Source organism: Capricornis sumatraensis, chromosome X (assembly GCF_032405125.1).
Source record: "Capricornis sumatraensis isolate serow.1 chromosome X, serow.2, whole genome shotgun sequence".
NCBI lineage: Eukaryota > Metazoa > Chordata > Mammalia > Artiodactyla > Bovidae > Capricornis > Capricornis sumatraensis.
The window spans coordinates 132,621,339-132,642,052 of NC_091092.1; the positions used below are offsets into that span (position 1 = coordinate 132,621,339).

At 37.9% G+C, this 20,714-nt stretch overlaps 1 protein-coding gene across 3 annotated transcripts in view; it reads right to left on the reverse strand.

The window, feature by feature from the left end:
* The window catches only part of MOSPD2 (motile sperm domain containing 2), an 89,349-nt gene that overhangs the window by 55,196 nt on the left and 13,439 nt on the right, over window positions 1–20,714 (reverse strand). For all 3 annotated transcript variants that reach the window (XM_068962089.1, XM_068962090.1, XM_068962088.1), the window contains exons 3-7: window positions 14,183–14,338; window positions 12,265–12,351; window positions 10,488–10,642; window positions 6,971–7,031; window positions 4,608–4,646 (exon numbers count right to left, since the gene is read on the reverse strand). In XM_068962089.1, coding sequence (XP_068818190.1) covers window positions 4,608–4,646; window positions 6,971–7,031; window positions 10,488–10,642; window positions 12,265–12,351; window positions 14,183–14,338 — 498 coding nt within the window. The remainder of the gene's footprint in view (window positions 1–4,607; window positions 4,647–6,970; window positions 7,032–10,487; window positions 10,643–12,264; window positions 12,352–14,182; window positions 14,339–20,714) is intronic.

The window sequence follows — 20,714 nt, forward strand, 5'->3', positions numbered from 1 at the left end:
GGGTTTCAAAGATGAAGTTTTGCACAGATGTCCTTTATCAGGGTGAGGAAATTCTCTTCTGTGAAGAATTAACTTTACCCAAAGAAAGGTCTGGCCTTTATCCTCAGCTTTCAGAACTAATCTTCATGTCTGTTGGAGTGTCTTTGTTTGCCTATATGCCTTGAGTCACAGTGGAACAACATGATTTAGTCTGGGGGCTTTGGGTCACACAGTATCTGTAGACCTCTGGAGAGACTGGAGAGTGAGATGAACCATGTGATAAACTGGTCAGGCCTAAGTAATGGAGCTCCAATAAAAACTTTGAACGTCAGTGTTTGGGTGAGCTTTCCTGGTTGGCAACACTCTACGAGCATTGTCATGTACTGATGGTGGGAAAGTAACGCACTTCACATTTGGTACTTTCCTGGATTCGGCCATATGTTTTTCTTCCTTGGCTGATTTTAATCTGAATCCTTTCTTAGTAATAAATTATAGCTGAGTATAACACCTTTCAGTGAGTTCTGTGAGTGACCATAGTAAACCTAAGGGTGGTTTTGGAAACCCCTTTACATTACAGTTGGTATCAGAAGTAGGAGTAGTCTTGTGTGAACTACTGTGATCCCCACTAACTTTTCAGACATTCCAACTCTTTCTGCCTTCTATTCCTAGTTTCTTGGGTACTATGATCAGGAGAGTACATTTGAATTTTCTCAAATGTTTCTTGTGTCTATTAAAATTATCATGTGTTTTTTCCCCCTTTATTAATATGTTGAATACCTGGTTTATTTTCATATGTTGAACCAACTTTGCATTCCTGAAACAAATCCCACTTGATCATAGCATACAATACCATTCACATGCTCGCTAGATTCAGTTTGTTAATACTTTCTTGAGGGTTGGTTCATTTATATTCGTAAGGAATATTAGTCTCTAGTTTTCTTTTCCTGTGATATGTGATATTAGGGATATACTTGCCTCATAAAATGAGTTGGGACATGTTTTATATTTTCTGGAAGAATTTCAGAAGAGTTGGTATTGATTCTTCTATACAGGTCTAGTAGAATTTACTAGTGAAGCAAATACCTTGTTCTAACAACCCAAGAGACAACTCTACACAAGGACATCACCAAATGGTCAATACTGAAATCAGACTGATTTATATTCTTTGCAGCCAAAGAGAAGAAGCTCTATATAGTCAACAGAAACAAGACCTGGAACTGCCTGTGGCTCCTTATTGCAAAATTCAGACTTAAATTTGAGGAAAGTTGGAGAAGGCGATGGCACCCCACTCCAGTACTCTTGCCTGGAAAATCCCATGGACGGAGGAGCCTGGTAGGCTGCAGTCCATGGGGTAGTGAAGAGTTGGACACAACTGAGCGACTTCACTTTCACTTTTCACTTTCCTGCATTGGAGAAGGAAATGGCAACCCACTCCAGTCTTCTTGCCTGGAGAATCCCAGGGAAGGGGGAGCCTGGTGGGCTGCCGTTTATGGGGTTGCACAGAGTCAGACATGACTGAAGTGACTTAGCAGCAGCAGCAGCACGGAAAATCACTAGGCCATTCAGGTATGACCTAAGTCAAATTCCTTATGATTATACAGTGGAGGTGATGAACAGATTTAAGGGATTGGATCTGGTAGCGAGTGCCTGAAGAACTATGGATGGAGGTTCATAACACTGTACAGAAGACAGTGACCAAAACCATCCCAAAGAAAAAGAAATGCAAGAAGGCCAAGTGATCATATGAGGAGGCTTTACAAATAGCTGAGGAGAATAAAAACAAAGCTGATAAAAAATATTTTAAAAAAAAGAGATGAGGAAGGCAAGGGAGAAAGGGAAAGATATACCCAACTGAATGCAGAATTCCAGAGAATAGCAAGGAGAGATAAGAGGGCCTTCTAAAACAGACAATGTGAAGAAACAGAAGAAAACAATTAACTGGGAAAGACTAGAGATTTCTTCAAGAAAACTGGGGATATTAAGGGAACATTTCATGCAAGGATGGACATGATAAAAGACAAAAACAGTAAGGACCTGACAGAAGCAGAAGAGAATAAGAAGATGTGGCAAGAATACACAGACAAAGTGTACAAAAAAGGTGTTAAAGACCAAGATAACCATGATGGTGTGGTCACTCACCTAGACTCAGACATTTCCACAGTGTGAAGTCAAGTAGGTCTCAGGAAGCACTACTAAGAATAAAGCTAGTGGTGGTGATGGAATTACAGCTTAGCTATCTTAAATAGTAAAAGATGATGCTGTTAAAATGCTGCACTCAATATGTCAAAATCTGGCAAAGTCACTGGTGGCCACAGGACTGGAAAAGGTCAGTTTTCATTCCAATCCCAAAGAAAGGCAATACCAAAGAATGTTCAAACTACCATACAACTGTGCTCATTTCATATGCTAGTAAGGTTATGCTCAAAACCCTTCAAGCTAGGATTCAGCAGTATGTGAACCTAGAACTTCCAGATGCACAAGCTGGGTTTAGAAATGGCAAGGGAACCAGAGATCAAATTGCCAACATCCACTGATCACAGAAAAAGCAAGAGAATCCCAGGAAAACATCTACTTCTGCTTCACTGACTATGCTAAAGCCTTTGTGTGGATCAAATCAAATTGTGGTAAATTCTTAAAGAGATGAGAATACCAGTTCACGTCACCTCCCTCCTGAGAAACCTGTAAGTGGGTTAAGAAGTGGTAGTTAGAACCAGACATGAAAACAACAGACTGCTTCAAATTGGGAAAGGAGCATAAGAAGAATGTATATTGTCACCCTACTTATTTAATTTATATGCAGAGTGCATCATGCGAAATGCTGGGCTGGATGAATCACAAGTTGGAATCAAGATTACTGGGAGAAATAGCAACAACCTCAAATATACAGATGATACCACCCTTATGGCAGAAAGCAAAGAGGAACTAAAAAGCCTCTTGATGAGGGTGAAAGAACAAAGTGAAAAAGCTGGCTTAAAACTCAACATCCAAATGGTTATATTTGACTAATTCAAAATTAAATACTCTGCCAAATAAAAGACTTGTTTTCTAAGTACACAAACAAAAACTCAATATTTAAAAAGCTAAGACCATGGAATCTGTCCCATCACTTCATGGCAAACAGAAAGAGATAAACTGGAAGCAGCGACAGATTTTATTTTCTTGGGCTCCGAAATCACTGTGGATGGTGACTGCAGCCATGAAATTAAGACACTGCTCCTTGGAAAGAAAGCTATAACAAACCTATTCAGCGTATTGAAAAGGAGAGACATTACTTTGCCAACAGAGGTCCGTCTAGTCAAGGCTATGGTTTTTCTAGTAGTCATGTATGGATGTGAGTGCTGGACTATAAAGAAGGCTGAGCGCTGAAGAATTGATGCTTTTGAATTGTGACACAGGAGAAGACTCCCGAGAGTCCCTTGGACTGCAAGGAGATCCAACCACTCCATTCTGAAGGAAATCAACCCTGAATATTCATTGGAAGGACTGATGCTGAAAGTGAAGCTCCAATATTTTGGCCATCTGATGGGAAAAGTCAACTCACTGGAAAAGGCCTTGATGGTGGGAAAGATTGAGGGCAGGAGAAAGGGGTGACAGAGGATGAGATGGTTGGATGGCATCATCAACTCAATGGACTTGAGTTTGAGCAAACTCTGGGAGATAGTCAAAGGACAGGGAAGGCTGGCATGCTGCAGTCTATGGGGTCACAAAGAGTTGGACACGACAGTGGCTGAAGAACAACAACTAGGGAAGTCATTTTGGGTCTCAGCTATTTTTTATGATCTTTTAAATTAATAATTCAAGTTCTTTTGTTATACTTATTCAGAATCTTGAGTCCATTTTCATAGTTTGTGTCTTTCTAGGAATTTGTCCATTTCATCAAGGTTACCTAATTTCTTGGTATGCAATTATTCACAATATTCCCTTACAAGCCTTTAAATTTCTCTAAGGTCTACAGTGATGTCTCTTCTTTTATTCCTGACCTTAATAATTTGAGTGGTTTTTTTTTTCATTCATCAGTTTAACTAAAGTTTTGTTAATTTTGTTGAACTTTTCAAAGAACCACGTTTTTATTTCATTGCTTTTCTGTACTGCTTTCTATGTAACAACTGACTTTGGCAAACACAGATGAAAATGCACATTCTAAAAATAACATTAAATTTACAACCACAATGAAGCTGGTAAAGAATGTTTTTCAATGGTTTAAACTTTGTTTTGTCAAAGAACATATCATGACTGTCAGAAGGATCACGTGACAATAGAGATTTGGGTAAGTATTAGATTCATCCCATTTTCTTGCTCAACTTTTGAAGCCAAGGCCTGCATTCTGTGATATATCTCATCTAAAGGTGACAAACTGAGGCTTCTGGCTACAGTTTTACCTGAATGGTTCAATATTTAAAAACTGTTTTTAGGCATGACTAAAGGGTGTCCCCAGAGCCCGGGAACAGAATGTTAGCCCAGTTTGCCTACGAGCAGCCTTTGACTATTCCAGCTCCAGCCTGTTAAAAGTACACACCAAGCATAATACAAACATTTTTTAAAAAACAAGTATAGAAATATTGCTAAATTGGGAAGAAAAAAAAGGAATCAGATATTTTCTGTTAGGGAAGTATAAGTAACATACTCACCGTTCATTATCCAAGGCATATCAAAGATCACCATTTTTGCTGAAAGATGGGAAAAAAAAAAATCATTGATTGTAGCTCAGTCCCTCAATAGTAGTACCACTTATACCTGACCAAGAAAAAACTAGTGATATAAAGGGAACTAGAAGTTGAGATATGTGACTCAGTTTTAATCCCATGAAGTGTGAGTAGTGCTAGAAGTAAACTAACTTCTCACAATGGTGAGGGGTTCACCTAGGAGGACGGCTTATGTGTAATGAAAAATGCACTATCACTGCCCGCTGGCAAATAGCCTGTTCCTTTATTCATTATAGCTTTTATTTTTTGCAGAAAAGTACAAAAAATAGTTAAGTGGGTAAGTGGAGACTATGGATGTGGCATGTGGTATTTATTAGTGCTAAAGGCAACTGAGCTTTAAAATGATTTCAATGTCTAATTTATGGTTTCAATTACAATTTTATAGAGATTATATCATTAAACCCACCCTTGACAGTTGTCCTCATTTTTAGTAAGTCATGTTTTAAGAAACAAAACTTGTTTCAACTTTTCTTAATATTATCAGCCCTAGGAAGCCAATAATTCCAAAGTACACAGAAATATTAGTTGTATACTTAGATGAAGATATTAAATAGCTCTATTAACAATTGTGACAAAGAATCAGAACTCACAAAGGGGACTTTTGATATAAAATTCATTCTATTTCAGATGAATCAAAAAACAATTTCATTCTTCTCTGAACAGGGAACCTCCTAGAATAATTAATGTAGGACAAGTAAAGTACATGTAGGGAAGAAGGTACATGGAAAGAGGTACCCTGGTGCTTAATACCTCAGTCTTCATCTGAGATCTGAGATCTGCCTCAAAAGATCTGGATTCAATAGCTTAAGAAATAAGAGTTACATTTCATGACAAATTTTAAAGCGTAAGTAATCTAAGATTCTGTAAAATTCAATGTCTGCAAAGCATTATGAAGCTAGAATATATACATTATATAGTTATTTGGAATGACAGTGTTCAATTCATCTTCATATAGACCCATGAATTTGTTAACAGTTTCCTCAAAAGAATCTTAGATGTATTTTATAAAGCAGTAATAATATCTGTGCTCTTCAAAATGGCTCTTCACAAACTGCTTTGGATATTCCAATAAACAAGTGGAGATTTTTCTTTCATTTTGTACATAAAAGAAAGAAAACCTAATAATATGGGGTAGTATTTCCCTACTGACCAATGACTGGCACCATTCAGCAAGTCTTAATGAATCAGGGTACATGCCAGATCCAGGAAGAAATCAGAAGGAACAGCAGATCCTACAGGTTCCCCAAACCAAACATTCCTTTTACCTAAAAATGTTCATGAATACTGTCTCTGAAGACACGAGAGCACAGGGCTATGAGTGGCACTGATCCTTGATAACCATCATGCTTTCTGTATGCTCTTCACTCCACATTAACACTAACGTGAAAGCATGTCGGCAAAAATTACTACAATATTGTAAAGTTATCAGCCTCCAATTAAAATAAATAATTTTAAAAACCCACCAAAAAAAAAAGCTTGATCTTAAAAAAAAAAAAATACAATGACTTAGGGATTTCATGCTTTAGTGTCACCTGAGTTACAAGTCCCAAAAGACCCCAACTGTGGAATTTGCCAGGGGTGTGTCCAACCAGACCTCAGTTTCCATTTTCTGATATCCCTGTTGCATCTCTCCTGTCTCTTTACTTTCATCCCACACGGGTTAAAAGTTTTTGGCTATCTATGTGGGATGGCATCTTGATTCTCCAGGGGGAAACCATCATATAAATTTAATCAATCAAACATGAATACATAACATGTAGGAGTGCTTCATTTAGGTAATTAACAGAAGACTCACAATTAAAAAACAAAATCTAAATGCCAACTAGTCAAATGTTTTCTTAGTAACAATTTAAAAATATCAAACTGATAGAAACAGAGCATTTTATGTTTGAGTTGGTTATCACACCTTATCGATACTGCTCATCTGTGTCTTGCATGTAAGAAGCTCCAAATAATACTTAAAATTAATTTCTCAGTTGAAAATATTAAAATGGTACAATCTTAGAAATATATATATGTTTTTATGTCTCTATATGTGTGTGTATGTGTGTGTTACAGGATGATAAAAACACAGATTATAACTTATACTCTTAAAACTATAAAGAACAGTGATTGTTTATGAAAAATTTCTCCTGTACCTACTAGGATATGCACTTAAACTTCTATTAACACATTTAAAGGTCTTCACCAAAATGTAACATTTCAGGTTTTAAAGGCTATAATACAAAGCTCACAATTGTCATTGTCTATGGTTTCACTATATTTTTATAAACAAGAAATTTACTTACAGAGGTATTTGGGGTAATAAACCTTAAAGCAGTTGATGATAAAGCGTACAAAGTCCATGTCCTAAAATAAAGAATATACATTTAAATCTTTAAGACTGGCCACATTAGAAAATTTTAAATTGCGTATTTCTAAGGGTGCTCAATTAAATAAAAATGAGGTAATTATTAAATTCTTTAAAAATAGCTCATAAAATAAGTATCTATATTCCCAGAATTTGGTTTTAAGTCATTAAGATACTTAAAATAATCAATCTTAAAACTGAATTAAATATATGGCTGAGTCCCTTTGCTGTTCACTTGAAACTATCACAACATTGTTTGTTAATTGGCTATACCCCAATACAAAATAAAAAGTTAAAAAAATTGAGTTAAAGAAATTAAATGCTTACACATCATTCATGTTACCTCAAACTAGTTAGATACTTCAGGCTGCTAAGGTAATGTGGCTTTATAAAATGGATCTAAAAAGGAACTCTCATAGAAAAATTCTAAACATCTGTTGAACAATTAAATAATTATTAGAACAAATACACAGGCTACAGCCTGACTACTGGGAATGGCAACATATATGTATATAAATTCTGATATCTCTTTTTTAAACCTAATTTCTATACCTCATAATAGTCAATAAAATATATTTTATTAATCTTTCACACAACAGTTAATCTGATCATACCAGTTCGCTGGATCTACTTCTACCTTTGTTCCTCTTATGTAGGAATCAAGAATTTTTTTAGTTTATATTTAACTACTGTTCATTGACTTCAATTTCTGGGAGATATAGCTGACTGTTAGTTCTACTGCACTGAACACAGCAACATGAAATTAGATTATCAGGGATACTATCTACATGGATCATTTCATTTCGTATGTTTCCACTGGCCATGGGATGACTTACTCATCAACTATCTTGTAAGGACTGTAGGATGAAAAATACAACCAGGTAAACTTAAAAGCATCAATTACTAAAAGGTGAGCTGTCCTAGAGATCTGAGTCTATAAAGTTATTCCTAGTATGCGAGTTATAGCATCTTTAACTCCAATAAACTGAAAATAAGCATCCTTAAGTATTTTAAGTATTTATTATGGAATAAACCCTAGCATATAATAATACTTTTATAACTAGTCATTATATCTACTGTACACAGGGTTTAATAATCTGTAGTAAAGTAAGAATCAAAGGGAATACCTCAAAATTTACATATTTAATTACCTAGTACATGATCTGTGGCCCCCAGACTTTGCCTAAAAAGTCCTTGTCCAATATTCTTGTTGGAAATACCTTTTATTTCCAAGGTATTAAATAAAATAAATAAAATGTATTAAATAAAATAAATACCTTTTATTTAACTGAATCACCTGGCTTATAAAATTCCAAATTACTGCTAATTCAAGTCAATTTAATAGGATGCCACTGGTGTACATATATTGGTAGGTATTACATAAAAAAGTTTCATGACACCCATTGCTCCGTGTTCTGTGAGGATATTTTCAAGGATACTATTCATTATCCTGTAAAATGTCTTTCCTTTGAAGACTCATGAAAGACTTTTCTTCTAGTTCAAGTATCAGGAATGAATGCACTTCTCTTAAGACACAGGTTTTAAAGTATGTCCACTGAGTAATTTTAAATGTTTCCATTTCTTTCAGGCAAGCTTAAAGCCAAATTGGTGGCCTAATCTAATAAATAATTGTAAAAAATTTTTGACTTACAATTCTGTATACAGCTTTACAGGCCAACTTAAATCTTTTGTGAATTGTGAGGATTATATATAATTATATATATATAAACATTATGTATAAACATAAAAATATATAAACATTATATAAACATAATTCAGTAAGATTCTAGTACTTGAAAACATTAATGATTTAAGTACTAAGTAATGCAAATAAATCTTATTTATAAATTAAAGATAATGAAATAAAATATAAGTAGCTTGAAAAATTATCAGACAGCTCAACTCACTGCCCTTGTATTTGTTAATAAAAAAAGTTAACATTTTTTTTATGATTCTGGGTTAATTTAAATACTAATTATTAGAATAGTATCATACATAAAGGATAACAGAATTATAATTTATTTCATGGAATATTTATCTAGGCATTTTGGTTTAGATTTGAGATATAAAATGATTTACTCTGTAATCTAGAACTCACTGACATGGAAACTAGATTGAAAAATGAACCAAGGGCAAATGACTCAGAGATACAGAAAGATGAAAAAAAATGTGGGCCTACTGCCTAAAAAAACTCTATACAGCTTTTTTTTTTTTTAATGTCTAAAGTTTCCCTTTTTGGGGTGAGGGTATCACTACAATATAATTTTGTCGCCTCTATCATCTAAAAAAAAAAAAAGCTATATTCCAGTATTACTACGAATTATTTATAAACACCATTGTACATAGCTACACATATGCCATTAATTAGATATACCATAATTCACCACTTCACTATGTTGACATTTACAATTTTTCACCATTTTAAATGACACTCTGAAAAAAAATTCTGATGCACAAAGGTTTACTTTTTGTACCAAGGTTTATTTCTTTAGAATAGGTTTCCACAAGTTAATTACCAGGCAAAGAGTATGAATACGAACACTTGAAAGGTATTAACATACTTTGCCAACTGGATTTTCAAAAAGATTTCAACACTGATGCAGGCGGGTCCCCAAACGCCACTTCACTGCCACCAGCATTAGCTCAGGTTTGAGTGTTAGAGACAACAGCTCTAATAAACAGACAACAAATCCCCATCACTGCTAAAGGGTTTGCAGTCAGCACTAAGGGCTCAAATGGAAGACTGGTAAGTTTTATTTATTTTTTTAAGATTGGCAAGAATCATCTGAAGAAAACCAGGTTTGAAAACTAACCAAATCTATGGGGAGGGAGGTGGGAGGGGGTTTCATGTTTGGGAACACATGTAAGAATTAAAGATTTTAAAATTAAAAAAAAAATAAAAAAATAAAATAAAAAAAAAAAAAAGGAAAACTAACCAAATCAAACAGAAAGCGAATTTAAACGAGCAAACAAGAAACCCCAACAAAATCACAAAGTGCTGGATTTGCAAAAACGCAAGCAAACATCCTGTCACTGCCAAACAGCCAATGGTATGCTGGAGAGCTACACTGCTGTGCTCCACGTTTTCGGAGTGTGCTCCTCTGTGCCAGGCACAGGGGAGGTGCTACAGAGGACACTGGCTTTGACAGAAAAGTTCACTGTTACCACACCTACTCATTACCCTGCCAGCCTTGACACCCAATATCCTGCCTATCAGGTAAGGAACATTTCTAGAAAACATACAGTTTCAATGCCAAATATGTTTAGTTTTTTGCAAATCTTATTCCATGTTTGACTTCAATCACAATTCCGGGCAGAGGGAATAAATTCCAAACATGACCTGATTAGCTCAATTTTATAGGATTCTTTGGTTGAGTGGCTGGTGATGGGAAGGACAGGAGAGGAGGATGATGTCGTGATAAAACAATGATTCAGAATTAATGAAAAATTCTTACTATGCTATTTAGTCCAGTCTCTGACAGGTCAAACATCACTGTAACAGGCTTCCCATTTTCTCTCTTAGCATACCGTTCCAACCAGAATGCAATAAGCTTCTTTTTGTCCAATATGGTCTTATGGTCTTTTATATGGTACTTCACCCTGATCCAGACTTTAAGCAGAACATAAGATAAAAAGAAAAAATATTTATAGCATTTCAATATTATTTTATGCATATATCATTCATTTCCCTTGACATTTTTAAATTTATATTTTGTTTCTCAGATTAAAACCATCTCTTCCTTCTTTTAAATGAGAAACAGTGTATACTTGTGAATCTTAAAGAGTCACAGAAAGGTATCCCCCCCCTTAGAAAATACACTTTCCCCCTTAGTAAGCAAGGGAAGAAAGAAAATACAGGTGAACAAGTAATATTTGCTAATAACCTACAAGTACTCTACCCTGTGCTTAACAATAAAGAAAGCACTAGAAAAACATTTTATCCAGAAGAAAAGCCCAGACAGAAGCACAATGGTGGCAAAAACAGGTGTCGTGCATGGGGGCAGAGCATGGCGAGTGTTGGGAGTGGCGGCAGCTAGGACAAAATGTGACGAGCGGCGGGAGGAGTAGCTGAAGAGAGAGACAGAGCTGGGCTCGAAGGACTCTGTGTTAAATGCTAAGGTGCTTTGATTTTCCTATTTCAAACATCTCTGGGCAGCAGCACAGAGGGGAGACTGCAAGAGGCTGAGAGAGAGGCCCAGCAGGCTGCTTCCTGGGAAGGGCCTGGGGTGGGGATGGGTTGGGACTGAAGTGAGGAAGTGCTGCAGAAATCAGAGGAGGGGCTCAAGTGAAGCTCTGTCCAGGGAAGAGTCAATGGCTGGTGGACCTGAGCTGGGCAGTACAGGGAAGGTGGTGGGATGTGTGCAGTGCACTGAGTTGTGTTGAAGGCGGCCAACCACTGATCCGGTGCGCGGCTGGGGGACGGCCTGGGGTCACCGCTGTTTGGGGGATAGGGGCTGAAGGAGCCCAGGTACTTGACATCACCCAAGGAGGCTGCATCAACTGGAAAGGAAAAGAGGCCAGAAGAGGAACAAATCCTGGGAAATACATGTGAGACACCAAGTGGAAGAAGAGAAATGGGAAAGAAAGCTTGAGCAGGAGGAGCCGGCACTGGGAGGAAAACGCTCTGAGAGGGCAGTGACACAGGAGCTGATCACAGGCCGCCGACTGGGCGTGCGAGGTGGGCACGGAGCGTGCAACACACTACTTTGGCAGGCTGACTGCTCAGGATGGGGGCTCTGACGCGGCCACTGAGCCCCAGCCTTGGTGCCAACCGAGCTGCATTTTGGACAAAGGGGAGAGAGGACTGACAAGGGAGACCTTGGGACAGCAGGCTGATGATCGCCTCACTCTCACACCGATTTGGGAAGAAGTAAGGGGAGAAGACTGTGGGTAACTTGAGAAGCCATCCTCAGTGACTGTCAGAAACATTCTCCATCAAGATACCGGGCTGAATTTTAATATTAGTAAATTAGAAAGAAGAAAATGACTCTGAGTTACATCATTCTGGCTGTGTGATGGGATGTGGCATTTGGGCCTTTGCAGCCTGCTTTATTATATGGTACATTCAACTACCAAGTACCTGATGCTTGGTCCACCTGGCCCCAACCACTCCCACTGGAGGAAACCTGACATGTGGTTCATACACAGAAAGTTCTGCCTATTATCAATTCAGTTGAGATAGATGACATCTCAAAATCCTGAAAAGCTAGTACATATATTAAATATACTCACACAACTTGTTGCCTTCTTTGTCATAACCATGGAGATAAATGCCACCAATTTCCAATAGCCACCTGGGAATGGAGGCTTCGGTCAGGTCTAAAAGGTGACAAACTTTAATGAGTAATTCTAACTCAGAGGTCTTTTAAAGAGAATACTTAGAACATATAGATTACTATTATATAGTAGTTCTGGTACAGAAAATGATAAGGTTTTTTTTTTTTTTAAAAAGATACAGCTTTTACAAACATTTGGAAAGTACCTCTGATGATAAAAAAAAAAAAGTGTTTCTTACTAAGTAGGAAAAAACTACATAAAGACAGAGATGACAAAAATGGAAAAATCCATTTCCTTTTACATGTCAGCCATTATGATGTAGACACATTTTCATGTTCTGATTTTATTTCTCATAATGACTTCCAAACAAATATCATTATTGGACAATTTCGGAAGAACATGGCAGTAAATATCCACATCATAGTTTCAGAGGTGATGTAAGAAATTACTATGGTTTCTCTAGTAAAATGTTTTAGTCTATTTTTCTACAAAGTCTGATAACCAGCAGAGGCTAACACATTTATAATCTTGGCACAGGTGGGAAATACTTCAAGAAAAATGCTAGATCCTTTAGCAGGAGGCCTGCTCTCTAACAAGGTCAAGAACCAACACAGCAAGGCAGCAAATGCCAAGGCTTTTGTGTCATTCATCAGTACTTCCCTAAGAACTCTCAAAGATGTCTTTATCTTTCCTCACCCTTCTTTCATCATATCTCTGCTATTGGCCACTAGAAACTAGCAATTCTATATAAGAGAAAACTATTGCAGCAATTCTATATAAGAGAAAACTATTGTTGAGTTTAAGGTTTATCCTGTACTTAAAACGATTTAGGAATATCAGGTTTACATTTCTTGCTTGGTTAATAAATGCTCACTGCTCAAATTCCCTACAGTTTTTATATTTCCAATCAAATGATTTTTTAAATACCCTCCTTCTGAGAGATTTTTTCTCCAAATATGATGACTAGAAAGAGTATCTGCTCTGGATTTATTTGTTGACTATTTTGTATTAAATCTTCAGACTCAGTCACTCCAGAGTTTATAATCCTTACGGTCAGGAAACCCTTCTTTAAACCTCATTGAAACCAGTAGTTTCAATGACTTCCTACAGGAGTTGGTGATGGACAGGGAGGCCTGGAGTGCTGCAGTACATGGGGTCACAAAGAGTCAGACACAACTGAGTGAACTGAAACCAGTAGTTATGCCAGTTTCTTCCTGTTAAATTTTTTAGGAGGAGATAATGGGTAACCTTTCCTGAAAAGAGGTCTTCATTTACTTGAAGACTACTACATAATCCCCTCTAAGATTTAAAACTTTTTTTTTTCAGGGAAGGGGGTGCAATTTCAATCTAGAATTAGACCTTGAAAATCAAAATGTTAAGAGGAGGCAGCTACAGGCATTCTTGGGGATAAGCTTGCATTTTGGGGATTCCTATTCATCTAGTAATTCCACATGGAGCACCTATTAACACAAGCAACCCTGGGAATAGAGGCAGACACCAGGCAACAACTGAGAAAAACAGGCAAATAGTATCTCTTTTTCTCCAGGCTTGGTGGTAAAGATGCTGAGCTGCTAGTTTAATTAAGGTTCTAAACCAAAAAACTACAGAATAGGAGACTGTGCTGTTAGTGAATAACGTGAGTGTGATTTGGCTCCTTGGCAATCTGATTTCCTCGTGAATAATGCTACTTTTAAGACTTATTTATAAGATGCTTCTCTCAAAGTGTTACTGGGTCTTTATAAAACCTTGTACCCTGATATTTATGATGACTGCCAAGAATATTTCCAAATATGCTATTCAATACATGTAAAACAGTAACATTTATGCAGGGGAGGGATACAGTACACAGTCAAGGTTAAATTGAACAGCTTACCATTGACAGCCATTTCTTTCCTCCACTGAAAACTCTCATCAAGCATCTTCAGTGTTTCATCTACGACATTATGCCTCCAAGCCAAGTAACTTTCAATCCAGTTATCATCTTGCTGTAGTCTTTCAACATCACGTGAATCATACTTATCTGACTTATCTAGGGGAAAAACAGTAATAAATATCCATGTCAGATAAATTCTGCAGTGAATGATAACCAATACTAATACCAAAGGAGAAGAAAGACCCGAAGGATAAAGCTAAGCTATTTGAAGATAGACACAGGGATGCAGTTCAGATGAAAATGCAATTTAAAGGATTGATGGAATTTCTAAGTGTGACTAAAAGTTATCTAATAATTGCAGCTTTATTTCAAGACAAGCCACCACGGGTGTAAAAAATAAGAACATAGTAAAACATTTTGCAGAACCCTCTCTAAAACCATAAACGAAGATCTGGGAAGAGCAATTATGTTATTGGAACTTGAAGTCCTCACCCTAGTCAACGAAAAATGAACTTTTGCGTAAAGAAATAACTAAGTCATACTTAAAAAGACATGTGTTTGGCAAATGTCTTTTTTGAAAAGGAACTAAATCCAAAATGGAAATGATGTATGTAGCAGTCAACATTCCCCATAGTTCAATGGAATGTGTGTGCATGCTTGTGTTAGCTGCCCAGTCATATCTGACTCTTTGCGACCCTCTGGACTGTAGCCTGCCAGGCTACATTCACGGACAGAGGTCCATGGAATTCTCCAGGCAAGAGTACTGGAGTGGGTTGTCATTTCCTTCTCCAGGGATCTTCCCAACCCAGGGACTAAACCCAGGTCTCCCACATTGCAGGCGGATTCTTTACCACCTGAGCTACCAGGGAAGCCCTAGTTGGAGTAATTGTTGCCAATGATGTCTCATTATCCACCTACACACAAGCTGTGTTCCCATCAAACTCTACATACCTCTATACCCTCCTTCCATGGCCCCCCCTCTATTTTCCTGTAATTGAAGTTTCCTCGTCTCCTTACAACCACCTCTGCACATCCAAATTCTACCATTCTGTAAGACTCGTTTCAAATGCTTCCTCTTCCATAAAATTATCCCTAGGCCCAGAAGTAATTCCTTCCCTGTGAATAGCTAGTGGACCTGAACTATGCCTTTCTTAAGGCACTTAGTGCATTTCCCCTTGAATCAGAGTTACTGGCATTTATGCCATATCTTCCTGTACAGAGATCTTAACAGCACAGTCTATACATCCTAAGAAGCCCCCAGAGCAGATTACAGCAGAGCCAATGAAAAGACTTTTAGGAAATATTTGTGGACTGAATCTTTTCCTTTCCTATTTTTATTTTCTCAGGCAATGGTACCCTCCCAGGTGCCCAAGGAAGATATTTCAGAAAACTGCCTTCATCTCCAATTTTTTTTGCCCCTAGTTAGTTGCCAAATTATATAGGTTCTATCTCCTCTCCATTTGTTCTGACTTATTTCAGGCCCTCATGGATAACAGATGAAAGGGCAGGGGAATATAAAGCACATTCATGGAATTACCTTCTTTGAGACCCAATTTCCATATCTTTAAATTACATTAGATACTCACAGGGTTGTGTGAGGATTGGATAAAAATGTATATATATAAAAGTACCTGAAAGTTTAAAGCACTATAAAATATAACATGAGGCCGTAAGTCATGTATTGTAGAGTGTTAGCTTGGATATGGCTTTCAATATCTGGTCTCTACTTTTCTAATGCATACTCTGTTGTAGATAAACCTTAGAAAATGGTATTTTAGCTCTGCTATTCAAACATTTGTCAATATTCAAAGCAAAAAGGCCCCTGGGAACACCTGCCCCTCCAGAAGGACCATCCATCCAGTTTGGCTACTGGACAACTTTCTCCAGTGGACTGATATGGTGTTTTGCTTGAAATTACTGTTTGCCTTCAAGAAAATTTCTCCCCAAAACCCAAGTCTGAATAACCACAGTTTGCTTAACAGTTGTTCTTTCAAATAAAAAGGGTGGTCCATGAAAAATATGACTAATTTAGTTGGTAACTCAAGTGCACAAAAGTATTTTATGAGTACTTCTCAATTTGGTTACCCAGAACACTTAAAGAACATGCACTCAAGGGTCAAGATTTAATAAAACTTATTGCTTCATCAGAGGCTTTCTAAAATAACATTGACTTAAAAAAAAAGTTTTAATTGAGCATGCTGACAATGAAGACTATATTGGCCATTCACCTTGATTCAGGCTGAGGAGGCAACAGCTTTGCCTACCAATGCTTCCATGTAATCAGAGCAAATGAAAAATGCAAGAGGCTTCTTAGCATCACTGTGAAAACAGCTCTGACCTCATGGGTTCCTGAAAAGCCCTTGGCATCTCCAAGGATCCAGAGACTAAACTCTGAGAACCACTTCCCCAGGAAAACATGTGGTAAGTGGTGAAAACTCAGAAAATTCTTAGCCATAAGCAGAAGAATCAAACATACTTGCTGTTATTATCATTATTCCTACCCCTGTTAGTATTATCACTACAGTGTCCCTTACCAAGAAATTCAAAGCTTACTGCTCCTGGAGAGCTTTTAGGAATGAAGATTTTTGCAGTCAGAAATCTCCATTTAGATTAAAATGGTTGCTATTAATAAAACAGGTACTTAAACATATGAGATGCCTGTTGTTAGACATTATCCCTAGATAGAAAGAAATGGAAATGAGAGAGCTAGAAAAGAGAGCGCGAGAGAGGACTAGGGAGGAGGTTATGTAGGTGGAGGGAGAGAGTCAAGAGACAAGCTGGGGCAGAAGAGGACCGAGAAGGGGGCTAAGGCAAGGAGAGGGAGAGGAGGAAGGAGACAGAGAAACAGAAAACTGAGCATTCGAGCTAAGGAAAACTTGACCTGGACCACAAGACCAAGTGCAATACTGTTTACGACATCACAGTTTGCTGCAACACAGCCCCCAGACAACTGAGCTGAGGGGAGGCAAAATACACAGCCCCACACATGCTTCTCTGGTATACTGATTATTTTGAGCTATTTTTAATAAACAGCAAATACAGGAAAAGCTCTAAAAGGTGAGCAGAAGTCATCCTTTTATATGAAAAAGTTATCCTTTTATAAGAAGTCATCCTTTTATAAGAGAAGCCTCCATTTGTAAGGATGCTGCCCTCTCTGTAACAGGAAGAGAAGAATGATGCAAAATCTCCTGAAACTCTTATCGACACAAAAGGTAAGGACTTAAATCTGCACAACCATACCCTTATTTACTGAGCTCTTCCTGGTCATCTCTAATAACTGACTCCCCACCCCGACATTTTCTTTTGTTTTTAGCTGGAGATGGTAGTGAAGGTGGTGGCTTGGGCCACTTTGGAGAGTGACTCAGTTCTCCTGGGTCTCTCTCAACATATACAGGAGGTATACATGTTATTAAACGCGTTTGCTTTTCTCCTGTTCATCTGTCTTTTATCAATTTATGAGATCAGTTAAAGAACCTAGAAGGGTAGAAGGAACTTCCACAGAATCCTCAAGTGTTAGGGAGTTTGGTCCTTTGGTAAATCCAGATGTTACAGGGAAAAGCTAAAGATGTACACCCAGAAGGTATCTGAAGATATCAAAACCTTCCCCACTCCCTACCTAAGACATCACTTTACCTCTCAGTGACTAAAGCACAGAGATAAAGAAGAGATCAGTCTCCTACAGAGATATATGTGTACACTGTCTAATACCTTGTCCTTATTACTTTCATCTTGCTGAGGACCAGTGAAAGCTGCATCAGAAATCAACGTGAATCTCAAGTAGCAGACTTTGAAGCCTCATCCTTGCACTTGTTCAAAACAGCTCAAAGCTCATTTCTGGCCACTCCTCTGTTAAGAAACCTTAATGAACTATTGCCACACTTACTATGGTTTACTGTCTCTTTCTACTTTTTCTCCTTATATGAATTTTGCTCTATAAATTGGTCTTATATTTATACAGTATATCACCAAGCCAACTGGACACTCCTAATTTTGCTGAGAAAGAACCAGATAAGTGGCTATGGTGATTAACCTCTGAGTCAGACAGGACTAACTGTTCCAGAGAAAAGATGACTCCTCTCAACTCTCCTTCTTCCCCCGTATGCACACGTCCTTTGAGCTCTCTCACATACACACTTTTAAATGTTGTAAGATAAAGAGAACACAGTGCTTACTCATAAAACAGCAAATTCCATTATTAACTTTTCCCTCTCTTGCACTTGTTGGCTGGTGAAATTACAAACCAGCCAGAAACTATGTTTTAAGGTTAACAAATGTGAAAAAAAATTCATAGCCAGATTCAGGATATGGGACAGTGATGGAATCAGAAGACCCCTGCTATTAACTATGTTCAGGAAGACTGAGAAAGTCACTCCAGGCCTGACTTTTCTTCTCTGTAAAATGGAGATAAGGTCTGCCTTTTCAGTCTTATGAAGATCAAGGACACTCTGAAAACTTTTAATACCAATGAATTTTTATTAACATAAGGTAGAATGCTACTCATGAACAGAAACCTAAATTCGAATTGACCTATTAGACAATTGAGAAAATCTTGAAATTATATTGTAGTTATTATAAATGTGCCTAGAATTCATATAAAAGGTTAAAAAAATGAAACAGTATTTTGATAATGAAAAACAGAGAACAGTTATCGACTGGGTGTCAAAGCAGCAAATATGTAACTCAAACATTTCAGTAGTGTGAAATCTCATGAGTGTGTGTTTGGTCACTAAGTCACGCCCAACTCTTTGTGACCCCCATGGACTGTAGCCCACCAGGCTCCAATGTCCATGGGATTCTCCAGTTAAGAATACTGGAGTGCGTTGCCATTTCCTTCTCCAGCGGATTCCTGACCCATCAAACCCGAGCCTTCTGAATTAGCAGGCAGATTCTTTACTACTGAGCCACCAGGAAAGCCCTTAAAACCTCTTAGCATCTGTTATTTCTCCAAGACTCTGAGCACTGATCTATTTAAAGTCCTGGTGGGGCCCTGGAAGAGCATTTGTGCTAGATGGACGATTTCTATTGGCTGGAGCCTGTATCTGTCAACAATGTGTGATTAGGCTGAAATAACAAATATTCCCTTAAGGGCATCCTCTGCTGATTGGCCACAACCTACCCTGAATCTCTTCTTTCCCATGAAGCTTTCAGGTGAGAGACTGCCAAGCAGGTGACTGTCTACAGTGGGATTAAGCCACTGACCTCCAGCAGCAATTCTCAAACTTTAGCACCTATCAGAGTCACCAGGAAGGTGTGTTAAAACAGGCATGACTGGGGCCCTACCTCTAAATTCATGGGGCCCAGTAATTTGTGGGTGAGATCTCAGAATCTGCACTTGCAGCAAGTCCCTACAGAATGCTGCTGCTTCAGAGACCACACTTTGAAAACTCCGGGGCTACTACAGGGGTTGGCATAATTGTTTGGTAAAGGGCCAGAGGATAAACATCTAAGGATCTTAGCCTCTGAGGGCCACATATGGCCTCTGTTGCTGATTCTTTTTCTTTTTTTTTAGCAACACTTTACAAATAGAAAAACCATTCTGAGCTCAAGGGCTATTAAAAACACAAACGGGGACTTCCCTGGTGGTCCAGTGGATAAGAATCCACTTGGCAATGCAGAGCACATGGGTTCGATCTCTTGTCTGGGAAAATTCCACATGCTGCAGAGCCAACTAAGCCAAAGAGCCACAACCACTGAAGCCTGCACACCCTAGAGCCCACATGCTGGAACTACCAAGCCTAAGCGCCGCAACTACTGGAGTCCGTGCTCTGCAACAAGAGAAGCCACCGCAATGAGAAGCCTGCGCACCACAACCAAGAGTAGCTTCCGCTTGCTGCAACTAGAGAAAGCCTGGACACAGGAAAGAAGAGCCAGCGCAAGCAAAAATAAATAAGACACGACATACAACAGAACTTTGCTGACGTCTGTTGTAGAGAGGGGAGGGGCTTTCTGCTTCAGCTCCTATCCTTCAAGAACTGAGTTCATATGCTCAATATGTACAAGACATTATATCTTGGTGACTTACCTCTCTATCTGTTGGAGTCTTCTTTCAATGTTCTTTAATAACAATTCATTAGAAAGTTTAGAGATTTTTGTGTTGCTATCATGAGCCAAGACTTGAAAACCTTACACCTCTTATTTTCCTTGCCACATTGATAACTAGGTTGTTTTATATCCTGTAGAATTATATAAATAATATTGGAGATCATTGTCTTTTGCCTGACTTTCTGGGAATCATTTTGAAGTTTCATGATTAACCATGACTTTTGCTGTAGGATTTTTAGAAGAGTTAAGAAAACAAGTTACCTTGTTTGGTAAAAGTTTTGTTTGCTTTTCATAAAGGTGAATTATAGCCAAGGTGGTTTCTGTCTTTATTGAAATACACATTTTCCCTCATTTAATCTTGTTACTGCAAATATGTTTGTATTTGCTTCAACAAATATAGAAAAAAAGAAAGAGAAAACAGATATGGCTAGCTAAAAAGACAAGAGAAAAGGGAGTGAAGAGGCACAAGAGATGAAAGACACTTCTCAAT